The sequence below is a fragment of the Amphibalanus amphitrite genome, unplaced genomic scaffold (genome assembly GCF_019059575.1).
Source record: "Amphibalanus amphitrite isolate SeventyFive unplaced genomic scaffold, NRLGWU_Aamphi_draft 000838F_arrow, whole genome shotgun sequence".
Lineage (NCBI taxonomy): Eukaryota > Metazoa > Arthropoda > Thecostraca > Balanomorpha > Balanidae > Amphibalanus > Amphibalanus amphitrite.
Window position 1 is genome coordinate 44,828 of NW_024882332.1, and position 19,380 is coordinate 64,207.

At 51.2% G+C, this 19,380-nt stretch overlaps 1 protein-coding gene across 1 annotated transcript in view; it reads left to right on the forward strand.

Moving 5' to 3' along the window:
* Positions 1–17,420, forward strand: part of LOC122366898 (zinc finger protein 384-like) — a 52,193-nt gene extending 34,773 nt beyond the window's left edge. The window contains exons 2-7 of the mRNA XM_043339549.1: positions 4,187–4,409; positions 11,210–11,394; positions 14,150–14,279; positions 15,345–15,512; positions 16,405–16,963; positions 17,102–17,420. Of these exons, the coding sequence (XP_043195484.1) occupies positions 4,193–4,409; positions 11,210–11,394; positions 14,150–14,279; positions 15,345–15,512; positions 16,405–16,963; positions 17,102–17,420 (1,578 nt within the window). The 5' untranslated portion in view covers positions 4,187–4,192. The remainder of the gene's footprint in view (positions 1–4,186; positions 4,410–11,209; positions 11,395–14,149; positions 14,280–15,344; positions 15,513–16,404; positions 16,964–17,101) is intronic.
* Positions 17,421–19,380: the final 1,960 nt, after the last annotated feature.

Sequence of the window (19,380 nt, forward strand, 5' to 3'; positions counted from 1 at the left end):
TTCGGTTAGAGGTGGCAAATACCGCTTTTGTATATCACAAATTTGGATAAGACCGCGCTTGTTTGGTTAGCGGCTTGGCGATGGCGCTCATTGAACATCGCTAGGCATCACTATAGGTCTCGCGGATAGGGCAAGTGCACGAGCTTCGGAATAAGTTACTTACAATGACATGCAATGGGTATTTTACACGCTGCATGCTGTTTCGGCTCCCGTGAATCGCGTGTACCTACTGTTGGTAGTCCGCAGTAGACAGTGTTTTGCTGGGAAGGATGACGTAGAAGTTCTGAGCTTGAAGATGTCGGCTAATATAAATTTGATTATAATTTTAGTCGATTTTGAGTCAATTTACTTCACTAAGGCATTATAATCCACTCATTTAATGAATTCCTCGAGTTTGCATAATGCTGGTCCCAAAACAAGAGCTTCGCAGCCATTACTCACACACCCCACACAGAGCCTTTGATAAAGAAGTTCTTTCTGCTACCCAAATTGATCCCAGGAGAAATGAGCGCACAATCACAGGGGATAATAAATGGTGCCGCTGTGAAAAAGCGGTGATGTATAAGGTGGTGACAGTTTGCTCTAAAAGGGATATTTCGGGTCTCTTCAAGACAACATAAGAGTCTTGGGAAAAGCGACAGCAAAGCAAAAATGTCCAATTTCCAATGTCGCCGAGAGAAGGAAATGATTCGCAAGAGTAGACCGACGACACGCAAGGTTATATAAAGACATTGTTGACTGGGAAATGAGAGTAAAAATTGGACCTAGACAGAAAAAAGCAGTGTCAATGTAAAGGAAAGATCAATTATAATCTACCGTGACATATTTCCGATGAGTTTGAGGTGACTGTTGCTCTCGAAAAAGTAAAACAAGACACCTTTTTCCTAAAACGGTGAAGAGCAAGAACTTAGCATTCCAGAGAGCTGGTTGGTCATTTATCATCTACCTACTGGAACGACGAGAGCTTAACCCTCGCCGGCCGAGGGGGGGGGGGGCGGGTGCCGCCCCCCATAGGTTTTTTTTCGCGATAGCTCCGAACACGCTGGTGATAGAGAGCTGAAACTTGGCATACCTGACCTTTGATCCAAGTCGGATCTTTTGACACCAACTGCATTTTTGGGTCAGTTCAGGTCACTGACCTATGACGTCATAAGTGAACCTCTGCACGGTCTTCAGATGTCGCAACTTCGCAACGCCCTCACTGCCGGAGGAGATGTCACAGGGAAATGAAACTTGCAGGATCTAGTATCCATTATGAGTTCCACAACTTGTATATCTCGGATTTTTCCTAAAGGTCATATGAGGTCAGGTCATTTTCGTGACCTCACCATTATAAGTCAATGGGGAAAAATTCAAACTGCTATTCTGGCGCCGGGAACGATCTCCAACTATCTCAAGCACACAGAATCGTGATTTGATGCACTCCTTGCAAGGTTAGATGCGTCACTTTTGCAATGTTGACCTTGAGTGACGTCATTTATGACGTCATCAAGGTCATATTAGTTTTTCGTCAATAACTCTTGATCAAATTGAGCTAGCGAGTCGGGAAAGCCACCAATGGACTCAGGAAGGCCTGCCGAATCGAATGATATGCGACATGACCTCTTTTGACCAACTTCGTGACCTGGGGGTGTTGACCTGACCTTGACCTGAGGTCAACACCCCAAGTTGACCTGACCCGGACAAAAAGTATATCATTCGACGCGCCTGGGCAAGGCGAACACGATGCTGCCAAAATCGGCGCTCTGCGGCCGTTTTTTTGCGAAGTTATTCACCAAAAACTGAACCGTACCTTGGGGCACTTGACCTGACCTCAGAGGTCACCGGTTGACCTAGGACCTTAAAATCGGGTACCAATCTCTGCGTCTGGTAACGGCGCACACGCTCGTTTTTTTCCGCGACGCGCTAGCTCCACCAGGGGCGAAACGGCGAGGGGGTTCGTACCCGCCCCCCCCCCCCCCCTCGGCCGGCGCGTATGTAGAAAACCAATAGGTCCGGCGAGGGTTTTAAGTCCACAGACTGTGTGTCGTTGCCTGCATTACAACGTGCTAGCTCACTACGATACCAAGTTTGTTTCAAGCTTCATTTAAACTCCTTGGAAATAATGACTAGCACGTGACCAAGTATTTCACCTATGGCGATTTTCGCAGCCATAGACATCGATGGCATTTCCCGTTCTCATCTCAGAGAGATAACTCACTGCAATATCCTATGACACACTCTCTCTATCATCGTTGAGCGTATGAGTCCATAACCCCCACGACACCTGTTTAAAATCTCACATCGCTGGCATCGCAGTCGTGTTCTGGTGCGCATCTGATACGAACGCCTCCCCAGAGGCCGGCCGCGGGATCGTGACACTCTCAAACCGCAGGCAATGTCGCCTGAAACCGGATATGGTGGCGGTGACACGACTAATTACTGTTTAATTCCGCAAAGCCGCCCCCAGCTTCCCATAAAAGCCGGCAGGCTGGTTGTGTTCAGCCGGGAGGACAACTTCATCTTCCCGCACTTGGAGATAGTTGCTGCAACTGTTTTTGCTCGCAGTCTTGATGCTTCAGTTGACCGTTGATGATGTGCTCTTTTTAGGCGCCTTTCTTTCCGATATGTAATAGCCGTTTTCACGACGGTCTATCCGGCGAATGCACCTGATTTGACCAAATCTGCACCTAATTTCTTTTACAGCAAATGTCTTCATTTTATGAATTTATTTCAGTGTACTAATCGATGATGCTCTCTGATAATATGACAAAGCGGGCATTTAAGCAATTAGTGCAACCCTAGCTGATAGCTACTAAGAGACACACTGAACCTGATTTGACCAAATCTGCACCTAATCTGTACCTACCAGATGTGCACCAAATGATACCAGTTGGCCGTCGTGAAAACGGCTAATATGAAGCTGTTTTAGTGCACCTCTCCAGCTCTCTGTGCTCCAGTGTTGTTTTGCTACATTTATTTATTAGGTATACTTTTCACAGCCTGTTTATCCAGATCTTCATCAGTAAGCCATGTGCTGATGCCGAACATGCATTGCTTTTGAATTGCATGCTGAGTAGTTTGTTTTAGTCCATATTTGTCGAAATGTCAAATGTCTATTTAAGTAAAATAATCACCGGGATTTCCATAAGCATTCCCCATTTTGATATGAATGGTTTCGCCTGGAGTGCAGTCTAACTCGATATAACGGGCTGCTTTGAAAGCTGATCGAAAGTGAATCAAATGCCATCATTAGAACCTAATGAGATTGTTCAGGAATTTCCGGTAGGTATTTGGGCATTTACCAGCCTCACAATGTGTCCGGTGAATCCAGCTCAATGTCGTGCTCATCCCTACTCGACACAAGCTTGTCCTCGTTGAACCTGACATGACTTCACCCTGCTTTGGCTGCCAAAGCCGAGGCTGAACTCATTCCATCATCCGATTTTCCATTATCAGAGTGAGAACCAGCCCATCCTCATCCTTGATCATGCATAATTCCCCGTTAGGGTCCGATGCTTTAACCACCCGGGAAACCGATGAGGGCTACCCCAATAGAGTTAATTTTCCGGGTTGTCCATTGGGCTGTTAACTGGTTCGTTCCACTGGGACGACCCGTTAGTCCAGAAACATACAGCAGTTAAGTTCAGTTGTACAACAGTTCTACGTTGAGCCTACATATTTGAACGCAAATATGCACTTTGACGTCTGTTTTCTGGAAGCTCTGAACTGCCAAGGACCAACCTGATTAGACTCACATCTGGCTGTGTTTCACCTGTACGTACATACGTGAGCGCATCATTCCCGTTATATTCAGAGAGCTTGAGGCGCTTACGCTCATCACGGTCTCGGAACGGGTTAATAAGACAATATTTCGCCATTCTTCCTCTCAGAATCGTGCTCAAGAGCTTCGACATCGACGCCTGCCGGGCCAAGGTTTCGAGTTTAGCTCTTTTGCATTCCATTCCAATGAAATGCCACGTCTGGATTCCGTGTGGATATTTCCCGCGTGTTGCCGATTCCGCGAACAGACGGCCTTGCCATCAATGTGCCGTTGCTGGGTGGTGCTTTGACTGTCTGACTGTCTGTATGTATGTCTGGTGGGCGAGCGAACTGGCCGTGGGACTGTCGGGGACATACGTATTTACATGTAGGATTAATAACAGCTTTTTGTGCACAGTCTGATTTGTTTCTGTCCACGTTTCAGATTTTCATGCACAAGTCTGCGATGCAGCTGCACGCGCGCGAGGTGCACCGCAGCGAGGTGAAGCCGCACCAGTGCCAGCAGTGTCTCAAGTCGTTCTCCTCCAACCACCAGCTGGTGCAGCACATCCGCGTCCACACCGGAGAGAAGCCCTACAAGTGCTCCTACTGCGACCGGCGCTTCAAGCAGCTCAGCCACGTGCAGCAGCACACCCGGCTGCACACAGGTCAGTCGCGAAACAAAGTAATCACAGAACAGCCCGATCAAAGTGAGGACATTGTCCCAGGAGCAAGACATCGTCCTCGATTAACCAGAATCCTCACGCTACCATCAAACGCATGCGGGCAAAAACTGGTATTTTTGGGCAATAGCAAGCCTGCGTTATGATTTAAGGGAGACATTGTTTCATCATTTTTTTAATTTATGATCGAAAGTGCAGTTATGGGTAAGTGTTTTACGATATTGTTACGTAAGCCCCGCTTTTTGCCGTTGACTTTTCTGTAACATCTGCCGGTGACTGCCTCAACCTCGCTCTCATGGCTACACGTACTTACTCACACATCTTACTCTCGAGCCTGGTGAGAAACGATGACACGAAAACTCAAGCAACATGTAAAACTCTCATTCAGTTCACCAATTGATGGTGACAGATACAGCCAACATAAATGAAGATTACGTGTTTGGCGCCGGTCCGAACGCGAACCGGGACTGGTCGCGATGATTAATGAATCCAGCGACAGTCGGACGTTGGACCGTTAGGGCCGAGATTACCTGAGCTCTCCTTGTACGGTGGCCATTACGGCCGGCGGGGCGCGATGCGACGGCCGATACTGAGCGCCGCTCGTCGCCCCGGCTGCACCGTTCGCTGACATCACAGGGCGACCATTGTGTGCCGGTCCGGCGGACACTGTCACATACCGTCTCCAAAACTGGACTGGCATTTTTTGGAGGGCACACAGCGCTGAGCACCCCGTTAGTCTGTGGTTCAGTGAAAATCCGCAGCCGTCTTTGCACATTGACATGTGTGCGTGAGGTGATTAGAGTCTGTCAATCTACTGCATGCAACAAAGTGGTTGACACGTGATATTCGGCAAGACAAAGAAGTCTGCTGTTGCAGATCTTACAGTCACGTGGTTTTAGTCACTAAGTGAGTCAGCTTCCGTGCTATCAATCGTGCGGTAGATGCTAAAAAGTCCTTTAGGTTCATATGCGACGTGTCTGCTACATCTCGCACTTGAAGAACAGGTGGCGACAGTCACGTTTGACTAGTCAGGCAGCAGGTGACTGTCACGCGTTTTCGGCCACTTCTGTTCATAAATGAACGGCATGGCTCATATTGCATTCAGCAAGTCGCCCAATGCATTCCAAGCCCCAAGAATGATGCAGCAAGCACGCTATCTACAGGGTGTCCCAGAAGTCTTGAAGCTTTTTTATTTTTGTCGTGTGACCTTGCTATGCCACTGATTAAGGCAAATGACGCCTCAAACGAAAGAGAATGAACTGAAGTTTTGTATTTTCATGCGTAGAGCACCACTTTAGTTAGGTGGCCCCCGTTGTGAGTCGCACAAGATTGAGCACGAGAGATCACGTTCTTCGCTGCCGCCAAGATCTCCCGGTTTGCGAAACACCGGTGTCGCCATGCCCGTTTCTGGTCAGCTTCAGAGCCTTATTTCATGAAGCGAGCCAGGAAACAGAGTATTGGATCTCGGAGAAAACATTAGCAACATAATGATTTACTGATCAGAAAGTCTCCTGACATGTTTGCACGCATCCATTACAAAAATAAGGCTCAGCTGCTTGAGCGCGCTAAGCAACAGCCCGTTGTAATCCTTTGATTCGTTGCATTATTATGGGGCTAAAACAAATATCAACCCGTCGCAAATATATGTCGCTAATATTATGTCGTTCGCTTCAGGGAATAAGACTCTGAGAAGCTGACAAGAAACGGGCATGGCGACACCGGTGTTTCGCAAACCGGGAGATCTTGGCGGCAGCGAAGAACGTGATCTCTCGTGCTCAATCTTGTGCGACTCACAACGGGGGCCACCTGACTATTGTGGTGCTCTACGCATGAAAATACAAAATTTCAGTTCATTCTCTTTCGTTTGAGGCATGATTCGCCTTAATCGGTGGCATAGCAAGGTCACACGACAAAAATGAAAAAGCTTCAAGACTTCTGGTACACCCTGTAGCAAGCACGTATGTATTGCCGAACACTTCTGGTCAACACACAGCCCATCCGTCAACCTCTCCAAGGCCTAACCCAGCTTCAGTCTTCCCAAAATCAGTCCAATCACCGGTTGATTTCCTGTTTGGTGTCCCATTCCCACAGTCGGTCGTCTCAGCTGTCCAGGACGGCAGCGGTAGCGCGGTGGCGATCCATTCTTTCAGATCGGCACCGGTCTCTTCCTCAGTAGCCAGCCGACGCTCCGGTAATCTCATGGGAAACGGTGATTTTTGTGGTCGAGCTGACGAGTCTGCAGTGCTGCGAAAAATGGCCGGTATCGCGGCCGCAGATCGGCTGCAGAGGAGACTCTGCAGAAGACAGACACTGCGGCCCGGTCACAGGGCGCAGGGTCACCGGCCGATTTCGACAGTCGCGCGGGGGTGGATACAGTCAGGGGCCGCCGGCGCGGCGGTCAGCCGAAGAGGGCCTTCAAAACTGTCGCTGACGAGTTACTGGGACTTCGTGTGTAAATCGTTGCATTGTGCATGCGTCAAGAACACTTTGCTGCTGACTGGGCAGTTACAGTTCGCGCATGCTATACCTTTTCATATTAGAAATGGGTGTACTGTCGACGCCTGACATTGTAGCCCGTGAGGCAATCTGATACCTATCATTCAAAATTGTAAACAATCACCCTGCAGGGACTGGGACATATTTAGAAAATAATTGTTTAAAACATATCCAGTATTCACCCATTTACTTCCAGACAATGTAGATACATGAAACGTAGCAAATCTGTCAATCTGTCCGCTAATCCGTCAATCCTTCCGCCGCGGACCAGTTCATTCGCCCGTCTATCCATCTGTCCGCTCGTTGTGCTTGCAGGTAGCGCCGATTCTCCCAAAAATCGATCGTTCGTTACGTTCCCACGCCGATGGGAGCCGATGTCAGTCATTGATAAGGTCGATTTTTCAGCATTGCTGCGGAACCACGATCGGTCTCAGATTACGTTCTGATTAGTTCGGCGGCGGTGAGGGGGCGGACTGCGGTTGGACGATGACGGTCCTGATGCTCCCAGCTGGTCGGTCGTGGCTCCCGTGCAATTGTCGGTGGAATTTCGTTGGGAGGCGTGCTACCGCAGAGTCGTGATCGGTCGTCAGCACCCACCGAGTCATCAGTGGTGTGTCTGTGTGGGTGGTTAACGAGAGGCTACGTCGGCGCGGTGAACCACTGAGCCTCAAAATATATGCGCTATATACCGGGCATATAGCATAACCCAAATGGGTTGTATGGCCGACCGCCGAATGGTCCACGGACCACCGGACCATTGAACTCACTGCACTGCACATCCAAATGATACGAGCGTTATACTGGCCTTCAAGAAGTCTACTCACCAGGATGCCTATATTCCGGTCTCCACCTTCTTAGTGAATTTCAACCCATCAAACCACGGGTGGGGAAGGGACTCACTACCACTTTCACACACAGCGCGGTGGGCTCACCGGGCGTGTGGTCGGTGATCGTTGACGGACAGCTGGCGGTGACAGCTGACACCTGATAATGACGGACTGACAACTGATAATGACCGGCTGATGACCGCGGCCCCACCGAACGGCCGGATTCTGACCGACGCGCTGCCGACAGACTGACCGACCGACCACTGACCGACGAAAGGGTAGACAGACAGACCAACGAGCTGGCGGGCCGGCCGATCGACCAGCGGACGGAAGGACAGACGGACAGGCGGACAGACGGACAGACGGACAGACGGACAGACGGACAGACGGACAGACGGACAGACGGACAGACGGACAGATTGGTGAGCCGGTGAGCCGATGAACAGACTGATTCACGTACCAACAGACGGACGGAGTCGCTGCTAATGAATTCCGTTGTTGCCACGATTGCATCCTTCAGTATATCTGCTGGCGGTGAATCGGAACATTCTTTTTTGTTATGGTTGAAATAAATATTTGTTCTGAACTGCTGTAAAGCTCAGTGCGATGCAATTGGATTAAAATGTTTGACTAGTGACATTGTCATGGATTTTTGATGGGCAAGTTCTTGGGATGGGAACCCGCTTTCTTGCCGTTTCCAGTTGTTCCAGCTCTGAATCAACTGCCGGTGCAGCATTTCCAGTTCCACTGTCCAGATCCCAAGGATGCGTTGGCGTTTGTTCATTGTTGATGATAACATGTCTTTGGCTTGTGATGATCTAGTGCTCCGTGGGCTGGGATCATGTAGAACAGCTCACGACAGTCGGTTCGTCTCCTTCCAACAGTCCGAAGATGATTCATTGCTAGCTATTTCCCACTGAAGACCCAGCGCGAGGATTACTGAAATTCGTGATTATGGAATAGAGATGAGCATGAGAACGCGGCGCGCTAATCTTGGTGCATCAAATGATTCAATAATCCGCGATTCTCTGTGAATAACTTACTTCACAAGCTAATTACCACTAGGCATAGGTATCAAATGGGAGACAAGTCTTTTTGTCTGTGCTATTGGTATGGATGCTGATCAATAAAAAATCGAAGATCGCCACCCTGGTAGCTATCCTGCCATCAGATATCTATCGGCTCCCCAAACCCCTCCGGTCCCCCGCCAGGACTGACTGGACCGCCCGTGGGTTAACTGACTCAGCATCCCACGCCGCCTCCCCCGTCCTACAGCACCTGAGCCTTCTAAAGGAAGGTCATTACGAATCTGTGGTCTGCCATGTGTCAATCACGGGCAGCCATAAAACACTACAGATGAGGCGACACCACCCGACAATCCCTGCTGATCTCCACCCCACCGTAATCCTTATCCCGGGAAACGCGGCACTCGTCGATGAAGAGAGCGCCCGGTGTCGATGTGTCGGCGGTAAATCTCCGAGAGCGGCGGGGGAGATGTCGGGACGTCAGTCTGCTGTCGCTGCTTCAGCTGCACCTGCGCTCCACCTGAGACGAGGTCTCGGGATAGACCGGTGCAACGGTGCACGCTGTGCACTGTGCAGACAGTGCAGTGGCGGGACCGGTCCTGTTCCAAAGGGGACGTGGATTGTCTGTGGTGAATGTTCGTCAGGGTGTCTAATGCTGAACGAATGACATTTCAGTCGAAGCTCATTCCTATATGATGCGGACCGTAACGCTCGTCACAAAGGGATGACCAGCTGTAGGTAACCAGCTTACATAAGGGCGGTTAGCAGTGGTTATTAACCATCCAACCTGGAAGGCAAGTGATATTAGATTACCCTAGGTCAAGCATATTGCGCGGTTATTTATTTAGGCAAACTGTGGTCAGCATATGTATACCGAGTCTGGCAAATACCTTGTTCGAGCAGAGTCACGTAGTTTGATACAACCTCCCTCGCCATCCATTTTTATCAGTAGCTCGGTGTTTTGTCTCTGGCCGGGCAGCAGTGCCGCTCGGGCCGGCCGTGACGGCGACCGTGACGGTGTCCGTGACGTGGTGTCCGGCCGCTGCCATTGGTTGTCACGCCGTTACGCTGCGGGCGGCGCCACACCGGCGGGGTCGCCGCCCTCGCCGCCCCGCCCCCGCCCCACAGAGCGCCTCCATTTTCTGCGGGTCTCGGTCACACCATTCAGGCTCAAGTTGTGAGCATTACATGCCCACTGCGGCGCCGCTGCCTCCATGTTGTTCACAGGCTTGGTAATCGGACACGACATGCGGGACACAGCCCGGGAGCGTGTTGGATTTATGAATGACGGACGTTTCAGGGACTATGGAGGTGGTTGTTGGGAGGAAAACTGAGAAGGGTCGAAGCCACAGTTCAAGTGGCTGTCGGGCAGCAGAAAGCAGGTTTTGAATCCATCCGTCCGAAAAAAAAACAGTGAAATCAGGGACACTGATCAGTGCACTTTTATACCCAGACCGAACACAGGACAGATATGCGTTGTCTACCGTTTATTTTAGGCACGAATTTGTATCATAGCGTTCGTGGTAATTTTGTTATTGATTAGGCCATGAAATCTTGCATTTGATTTATTTATTATTACGTACCTACAGTTTCCATTTAACTCGTGCCATTGACATGTAGGACTAAGAGGTCTGGTTGTATTGCCCTGGGCATACATTTCGAGACTGTAAAGGCGCATTATTTATCAACCGAGATCAATAAAAAGCAAAGCGATCCACCGTGATTCCTTACGAGTATATTGGAATTTTAGGCATCGATAAATTCATCCAGCTTCACCCACCCAGTCCTCATCACTGGTAAAGCTCGTTCGCTGAAACTGTCTAGCCGTTTGACCTTCGCGGTCTGATACTTAGCTTGTGGACGCCTGCCCCCTGACCACACTACACTTGATCATTCGCGTTTGTTGTGATGATGAAACTGATCCGTAAGTCGGTCCCATGCACGCGAATACCGCAGCTGTGGTAAGCTGACGTAAATCGGGAAAAAGTCCAGGATTTGGCGCGGCTCAGACGTGCGCTGCTGCCGGCTTAGACTGTGTGCCGTTCTGGTGATTGCTGACCTCATGGACAGTAACACCCGATTGTGCCGCGCTCGACTGAGGATCGCTCAGCCGCTGAGGGTGTTCTGAGACAGCTGCTGCTCGCTAGGAGGTTCACACCGGTGTTTGAGCATGATGCAACAGCATACACCTCCTTACAAGTGGTAAGGTCATGTTCAACTCATGTCTGACGCTGTTGGACACACAAAATAGACGTACACTAACACGATACTTGTAATACAGCACAGGGAGATCGTCTTCTGACCATCTTCCAGTGGCCATATGACCCATTGATAGACAGCAAAGTGCGAAGATCATCGGGCCATCATTGAACCTATCGGTCTAGCTACCGATTTGTTCAGACATCCTGACCTGACCTGACCCGACCTCCGCCCGCAGGTGAGCGGCCGTATAAGTGCCACTATCCGGAGTGCGGTCGGGCTTTCATCCAGCTGTCGAACCTGCAACAGCACCTGCGGAACCACGACTCGCAGATCGAGCGCATGAAGAACCGGCCGTTCCACTGCCAGATCTGCGGCAAAGGCTTCGCCACCGAGAGCAGCCTGCGCACGCACACCACAAAGGTCAGTCAAAGGTCACAACATCACAACACAAAGGGCTGTGGCAGGTCACAATACGTCATCACAAAGGTCAGGACTCAGGTCACAGTAACACGCCACAAAGGTCAGTAACAGGTCACAACACTATACCACAAAGGTCAGTGACAGGTCACAGTACCACACCACAAAGGTCAGTGACAGGTCACAAGTCTTCAAAAACAGGCTCCCTACACCACGGAAGTCAGTCACAGGTCACATCGACATGCTCTACAAAGTTTAGTCATTGTGACAATGGCACTTGGTGACAAGTAAAAAAAAAACGTTTTTCAAATCAAAACTTTGGCGCCTTTACCACGCATTAGCTGATTTTTCATTTTTATTTGCTACGATGAACGAATAAATCTCTCATCAAATTTTATTATTTTTGTTAAGGTAGACTATTCCAGTCCGATAAGCTCATATCAGCACCACCTGTGATGGCATGGTGAGTAGAGATGACGCGCCGTGGGCCGTGGCGGCTGAGCCTCTAATCAGCCACGTACACGGTCATCCCAAGTCGTGCGTTGTTTTGAGGGACCGGCCACCGGGAGACCTTAGCGGTTACCAGCGAGGGTGATTACTGATTGTTTTTGCCCGAGATGATTTTGTCTGATGTAACAAAAAACTGATATCGGACAAGCATTTGAACACTGAATGCCATCGCAGACCAGCCGGCACCCCCGGCTGCCGAGCCGACGACTATCGTGTTCCGCGGCGGCACACTCCGCCGTCTTTTACTCGTGCACTGCAGCGTGTGGACGAACCGTCTATTTAGTTACCCGACCAGCCACCAGGCAGCTCTGCTGGTTGGGACGGCGCCGAGGGAGGGCGGTCGGCACGGTCCAATGCGAGCCACGGGCCCCCACCACCGTGCTTCGGACTGGGGAGGGGGAGTTGGTTGGTCAGGAGGGCCTCCGGTACATTCTACATGTCGTCACTGCTGAATAGGACTGAGAGATACCTGGGCTACCTGCTCCTAGACCCTACCGTTGAAACTCGATCCCTTGCACTAATAATTGACGTAAACTAGGGTGGATGGTGCCCAGTAGGCAGTAACACCCTATCTCTTCCTGAAGCCGCGATTCAGACACTCTCCGGGACAAACTCTTAATTCCTCTGGGGGCCTATCGATGGTCATTTGTATACGGTAACCACATATGACAGAGGTCCCTCGAGCCACCCATGGCTCCTGGCGCCATGACCTTCTTTAGCCGACACCGAGTACGGCAAAAACAGCACTAGTCCTTTAGCACACAGATCACAGCACGCACTACCGTCCAGCTCTGGGGACTGGATTTCCGCGCCCAGCCCTATCTCGTCTTTCCCCAGAGTTGTGACCTATCCTTCTCTTCAGCATTTCCTCAATCTCATCTTGAACTGGCAACATGAAGCGGTTTAACTAAGCTCAGAAGTTGTTTCGGCTGCTTTGTTTATCCGCACATCTGTGTAGTAGGTATATTGTGCTAAGCACTTGTTTGTCCACAAAACGAACATGATTACATAATGTCGTTAACATGCATTTTGCAAGTAATAGGCAACGTTATATTCCAACGATTCAATTGTGATAATATCAAGCGTGCATTTTTTGTCTGCTTCGATGTTATCTGACTGTCTTAGATCCGCCTAGAAAACGAGACATGTCTAAAAATGCATTCCAAAAGAGGTATAATGATATCATTAGCGTTTGCAGAACTTAGCTGTTGATATCGGGCGGAGCAGCCCCTCACAGGGCGGTGCACCTGCGCCAATGTGCTCACCTGTTCTCCTCGCTTTGGAGAGGAGTAGGCTGATCTTTTTTAGGACTTGGATGCGAGTAGTTATGTGAGGACTATTTTGTTGTCGCCCACCCACCAGTTGATTTGTCGAGCGTATTTAGCGCAAGCTGGGAGATATCCATGATCCTGTGTAAAAAAGGCAAGTTTTCTCACGAGCCGGAAACAAAAACCCGAGAGGAGCGGTCCGAGCCGCCTCCTCTGGATTCTGGAAGACGACGCCTGTTCTTTAGCTAATGTTTTTCTACCTCTGCGTTGTTTGCTCGTGAGGTTTTTATTGGAAACCGCTCCTTTTCTCCGCTTATGCCATTAGTAACCGGAGAGTTTCTCAAAGCAGCCGGTGGCGTCACGGTGTGTTTCCCTGTGAGAGCGAGATGTGAATGGGGTGGGCGGGGGTTGTCCACGAACGTCGACTCTGGTGGTGCGGTGTTCTAGTGAAACGTGAGGGCTGCCGACAGTCAGAGCGCAACATGCATGACATGGATATTATAAACGGCTGGACCTTAGACGATTTTTCGGAAACTTAATTTTTATTACTTGAGCAGGAACCACGGAAGTATATAGGTATTATAGGTATTTTAAACTTCTTGCACTATTGCATAATACAAAAACCGTTACCTGATCCGTCCTTTTGCCCTACGCCTCACGGTTCACGGTTGGAGTAAAAAGTTGGCGACATTGTCATGTGCCACCCAACAGCACCTGCTGCTTGTTCACATGAATACATCTGGTGTCAGTGTCGTTCTCCGACCCGCGGGCCCTCTGGTTTGATTCGTTGTATGAATGGATGTTCTCATAGGCGGACCGTATCAGGCCATCAACTCGCCATGCATACAGCGCAGGATGCCTTCGTACGATGGAACCCAGATAGAGTTCCAGTTATTTAAAAACGCACTTTCACCAGCATTGTTGCAGCGGCAATGCTGGTGAACCCGTTCTGACTTCGGACCGGGGACCTCTGCCTGCAGCATGCTGCGCTGATCGGCGGGCCAAACGCCGTCAACTGTCCAATCTGCCACAAAATGTATCTGGGCGGTGCGGCGCTGATGGAGCACATGAAGCACGTGCACAAGGACCCCAACGCCTCGGGCGTGGCAGGTGAGAATTGATCCGTCCCCGCAGCGATTCGCTCTGTCTCTTCGCGGCTAGTGACACCGTGCAAAGTCCTGGTGTGTACAGCTTTCCAAATATTAATTCGCATCTCTGGCCCTCACTTCATTGGAGCCAGTGCGGTTCTCCATGCCTTCGTTTTCTGCATCACTGCTGCTCCCGTCGACCCTTTTCTGTTCGAACTTACATATCGACCATTTTCTAGGAGCAGTCACGAGCTGACAAACTTGTACCTATTTGCCGTTGTTTTTCCATCAATTACTTTTGGGTTCTTCTTTTTGACCCGCCTTCGTCAAAATATAACTATCTAATACCGAATGAAATTGGCATTTGGAATTAATTGACCTTTATCTCATGAAAATATTCGGTAGGAATGCCAGACACCTGGACATTCAGACCATAAGGATAAAAACGATGGTTCTTTACCGATCATGAGTGCTATCTTTAGTGCCGTCATTGCTTACCTTTCGTCAGTTCGTGAAAGAGGCAGTCACGACTGCTATGTTATCTTCAAATCATCCAGGCAGTTCTCCCGCGACCCGATAATTTCTGCCTATGCTTGCATCCTTGGCCACATCAACATCATGGCCACAGCAGCTGCAATGGCTGGCGAAGTCGTGCCACTAGGAATTTAGTCGTTAAACAGATAACGCTGAAGCCATCATCAATCAATCAATCACATGTATTTGAACATCCAGACGCATGTATGAATTAGTACAAAAGCACTTGCGTGCTTAAGTCGAGGTACATCATTCACACTGGTCCATGATAACTGACAACAAACACCCCACATCACACATCACTTTTCCGTGGCTTTCCTACCGTTAACAAATCATATTTCTTTACAGTATCTCATATTTAAGACTCAAAGCGCTTGCAGAATGCGCAGCAGTGAATCGAAATAATGCTTGAACTGAAGTAAGGAATCTCTGTTTTCGAACGTCCTGATCTGCATTTAATTATCGAAGCATTTTTTTGTAAATATTGCAGTCGTCTACATATCTTCGTGACTTGTCTCAATAAAGCAAACTGACCCGGACTCTATCGTCGCAGCCAAGCGTCGGACGCCGAACCACCCGTGTCCGGTGTGCGGCAAGCAGTACGTCAACGAGGGCTCCCTGCGGAAGCACATGGCCACCCACCCGGAGGCTGCCGGGCTAGCGGCGCCGCTGAGGATGTGGCCCTGCTCCGTCTGCCAGGCCGTCTTCACGCACGAGTCCGGTAAGAACGGGGCGGTAACGTAACGTGACGTGACGCGACGTGGCGGTGACGTGCTAGTTCCAGCAAATTGCCAACACAGGGGTGACCGGTGGCGGTTCTGAGTCGTTGTTGGCTCATGACGAGCTTCGTTCTAATAATTGGTGATACTGTATGCAAGAGCTTAGAACATGCTTTGGATAGTTTTCGCATAGCTTGCTGGGAGATCCTGCCCTAGAATCCTGGAAGTAGTGGAATGGAATGTAGTCATCTCATTTATTTTAATAATAAATACGATTTGCGAGAACGTTCAAGCGTTGTCGCCGGTAACACCTTGAACAAGATAAATGATTCTGCATTTTACAAGAACGACCTTAGCTATTTCCGCCCAAACCGCGGCCTGTTCCCAGGATATGAATTATTAATACAACTGAGGAATTCGCCTGTGGAAATTCGGTACTGCGGATGTAGTCATTGGGGCCTCTAGATACATGTATTGAATGAAGTTGATGAGGAAGTTTTGCTCTAAAAAGCATGAGGTGGAGGTATGACTCATGATACATCCAACCAAACGTTCATGATTGAAATCAAGGTCGTATGTATATGTTACAGGGAGTTTGAGAAATCCGTGAGTTTGCAAACTCCCTAGTGCGTTTGCAAACTCCCTGACCCATCAGTGAGTTTGCAAACTCACTAGGGAGTTTGCAAACTCACGGATTTCTCAAACTCCCTGTAACATATATGTCGTGCGAATAGCATCGTTTCGAAAGTGCTGAGTACCTACACACAGATGCATTATTTTAGGCTCGTTTTCCGACAACCACAGTCGTGTCGCATACCTCTCCAAACACTGATTCTCATAGTGAGTGCATTGGTTCTCCCTCCCTCACGAGTCACGATCCCGTTTCTGTTGCAGCGTTCCTGACGCACATGGACCACATGCGGATGGAGCCCAAGCACCAGTTCGCCGCTCAGTACGTCCTCTCTCGGGCTGCCGCCGAGCGGCGAGAGCGCGAAACTCTGTTTGCCGCCGCCGCCGCCGCTGCGGCCACCTCCTCCATGGGCATGAGCGGGCACCACATGTTCCCGGCCATGTCCATGGCCAGCATGAACCCGATGAGCTCGTCTCTGATGGCAGCCGTCTCGGCAGCCTCGCCCTCTGCCCACTCGGACTCGTCCCGTATCTCCACGCCAGCTGAGCCCAAGCTGGAGCCGCGGCTGGCCGGTGGGGGCTCCGAGATAGACAGGTCGGACTCGATGGCCGTCAGCTCGCGACTGGCAATGCTCAACCGGCTGACGGCGCAGCATCCGGTGGCCATGACCGGGTCATTGACACTGCAGCCGTCTGCTCTTCAGCATCAGCAACATCAGCAGCAGCAGCAGGCGCAGCTGCAGCAGCACCAGCTACAGACGCAGCTCCATCAGCAGCAGCAACAGCAGCAACAGCAGCAACAACAGCAGCACCAACAACAGCAGCACCAACAACAGCAACAGCAGCAGCAACAGCACCAACAGCAGCAACAACACCAACAACAGCAACAACAGCAGCAGCAACAGCAACAGCAGCACCTCACTCAGCCCGACCAGCCTCAACAACAGCGGCCCGGCGACAGTATGCGCGCCATGATTCAGCAGACCCAGGCCGAGCTGGTTAGGTCGACGCTGAACTCTCAGGCGGAGGGCGCCCGCTCTCTGGATGTGCTCCGCTCGCTGCACGCGCCGGCGGGTGACGCAATGGACGGCGCCATGCGACACCCGGAGCTGCGCATGTTTCCGTCAGAGCTGACCATCCGCTCGCCGCACGAGCTATACGGCCAGCCGGCGGCGCCGACGGCGGCGGAGGATCCGTTCCGGATGTCGGAGTCCCTGCGGCCGCCGCACGACCCGCGAGCAGGTCTGGGTGGCTACCTGACCTCCCCACAACAGAACTGAGACAGAGCTGGGCTCCCGTCGAAGTAGTATTGTTCTCAATGCTTCTTTGTCACGCATCCAAAGTCCAGCATCCCAGCAATAAGATCGATATTGTTGCCGCGCTGGCTTCACATCAGGCGTCCGTGGCGACTTAGTTAGAAGAGCTCGCAGCTGATATTGCTGAGTCCATGGTGAACGTCTTGGAGCAGACGTCAGTTAAACGTTCAGTAGCGTCACTCTGATGAACCCAACCAAGGCCAACCACTCGCACTGCCGGACGAAAGGCTCCGGCGATAAACTAAGCTCGAGTTGTCGGCCCTAGGTCGCATGCGAGACCTGGCTCACCGACTCAGTCGACTCCAGCATGCTCCTGTTTCCCGGGTACACCATCAGGCGCCGCGACAGAGAGGGCAGGACGGGGGGCGGAGTGGCACTGATCTGTCGCAACACGCTCAAGCTGGACGTGATGCGTGTGCCATCTGCCGGCTCCACACTCGAGGCGGCGTGGGTACAGATCACCGATCGATCTACCATAATCGTCGGTACCGTCTACCGTCCCCCATCCGGCCCGTACGCTCCAGCTGTCGATGATCTCCAGCAGCAGCTGACGCACGTGCTGGCACAAGGTCGACCGACATACGTCCTGGGGGACATCAACTTCGACCTATCCCGTCCCGACAAGCCGGGTGTTACAACATACCTTCAGCAGCTTGCCGAACTCTCTCTGCATCAGCTGATAACCGAGCCGACCCACCCCGGAGAGTCGCCGTCTATTCTCGACCACCTTATAACGAACAGACCGGACCTGACCTCCAATGCCCGGGTCATACCTTGTAACATTAGCGACCACGACCTTATCACTGCTTCGATCACCAACACCAAGACACGACATGTGCCGGTCACATGCACCGTGCGGTCCACGCGCCGTGTCGACACTGCTGCCCTCTGCCTCGACCTGCTTCTGGCGGACTGGGCGGAGGTCGACCGTGCCGACTCCATAACCGACAAATGGAACGGCTTTCTACGCGTGTGGGACCCGGTGATTAACCAGCACATGCCGATGAGGACCGTCAAAATGAAGCATCGACACCGCCCCTGGATGGATGATGATGCTGTGACAGACGCGATGGCGGCTCGAGACCAGGCGCGGATCGACAGAGACACCATCCCGTGCGATGACACTGACCGAGAGTTTCGGCAATGCCGTAACGCCGTCAAAGTGGCCATTAATCGAGCCTGCGCCTCCCACTATGCCTCTCTGTACAGAAACTCGCGACCCAAAACGTGGAAGAGCATCAGACAGTTTTTGATTGCATCAAAGAAGGCCGAACCGAGGACTACCGACCTGAATGCTGCGGACAACGGGTGGCCAGATCGACTGAACCGATTCTTCGCGTCAGTCGGCCCTGACGTGGCTGACGCCCTGGCCTCGGAGGACACCGGGGACAGACTGACACCCCGTCCGCCACGTGTGTGCTCGGGTGCATTCAGACCGCGGGCCGCCACTCTCCCCGAGCTTTCTGCGGCGCTCCAGCGGTTGGGATCCTCGCGGGCGTGCGGATCAGACGGCATCACTGTGCACATGTTGCGTGAAACGTTCCCAGTGATTGGCCCCAAGCTTCTGGCGCTAGTCAACAGTTCTATTGTTAGTTGTGACGTACCTGTGTCATGGAAGGCCGCCACTGTGACTGCGCTTCACAAGAAGGGTGACATTAGCGACCCAAACAATTACAGACCCATATCAGTGTTGCCTGTTGTCGCCAAGCTGTGTGAAAGAGTTGTTTGCTCCCAGCTAGTGACGTATTTAAGCGAGCACCACATCCTGTGTCCCCAGCAGTACGGGTTCCGGCCGGGTTTGTCCACGGAGGCGGCTCTGCTCGATGCTGTTACGTACGCGGTGACGAACATCGATAGCGGCCGCGTGACGTCACTTGTCACCGCTGATACGTCGAAGGCCTTTGACAGCGTTGAGCATGGCCGT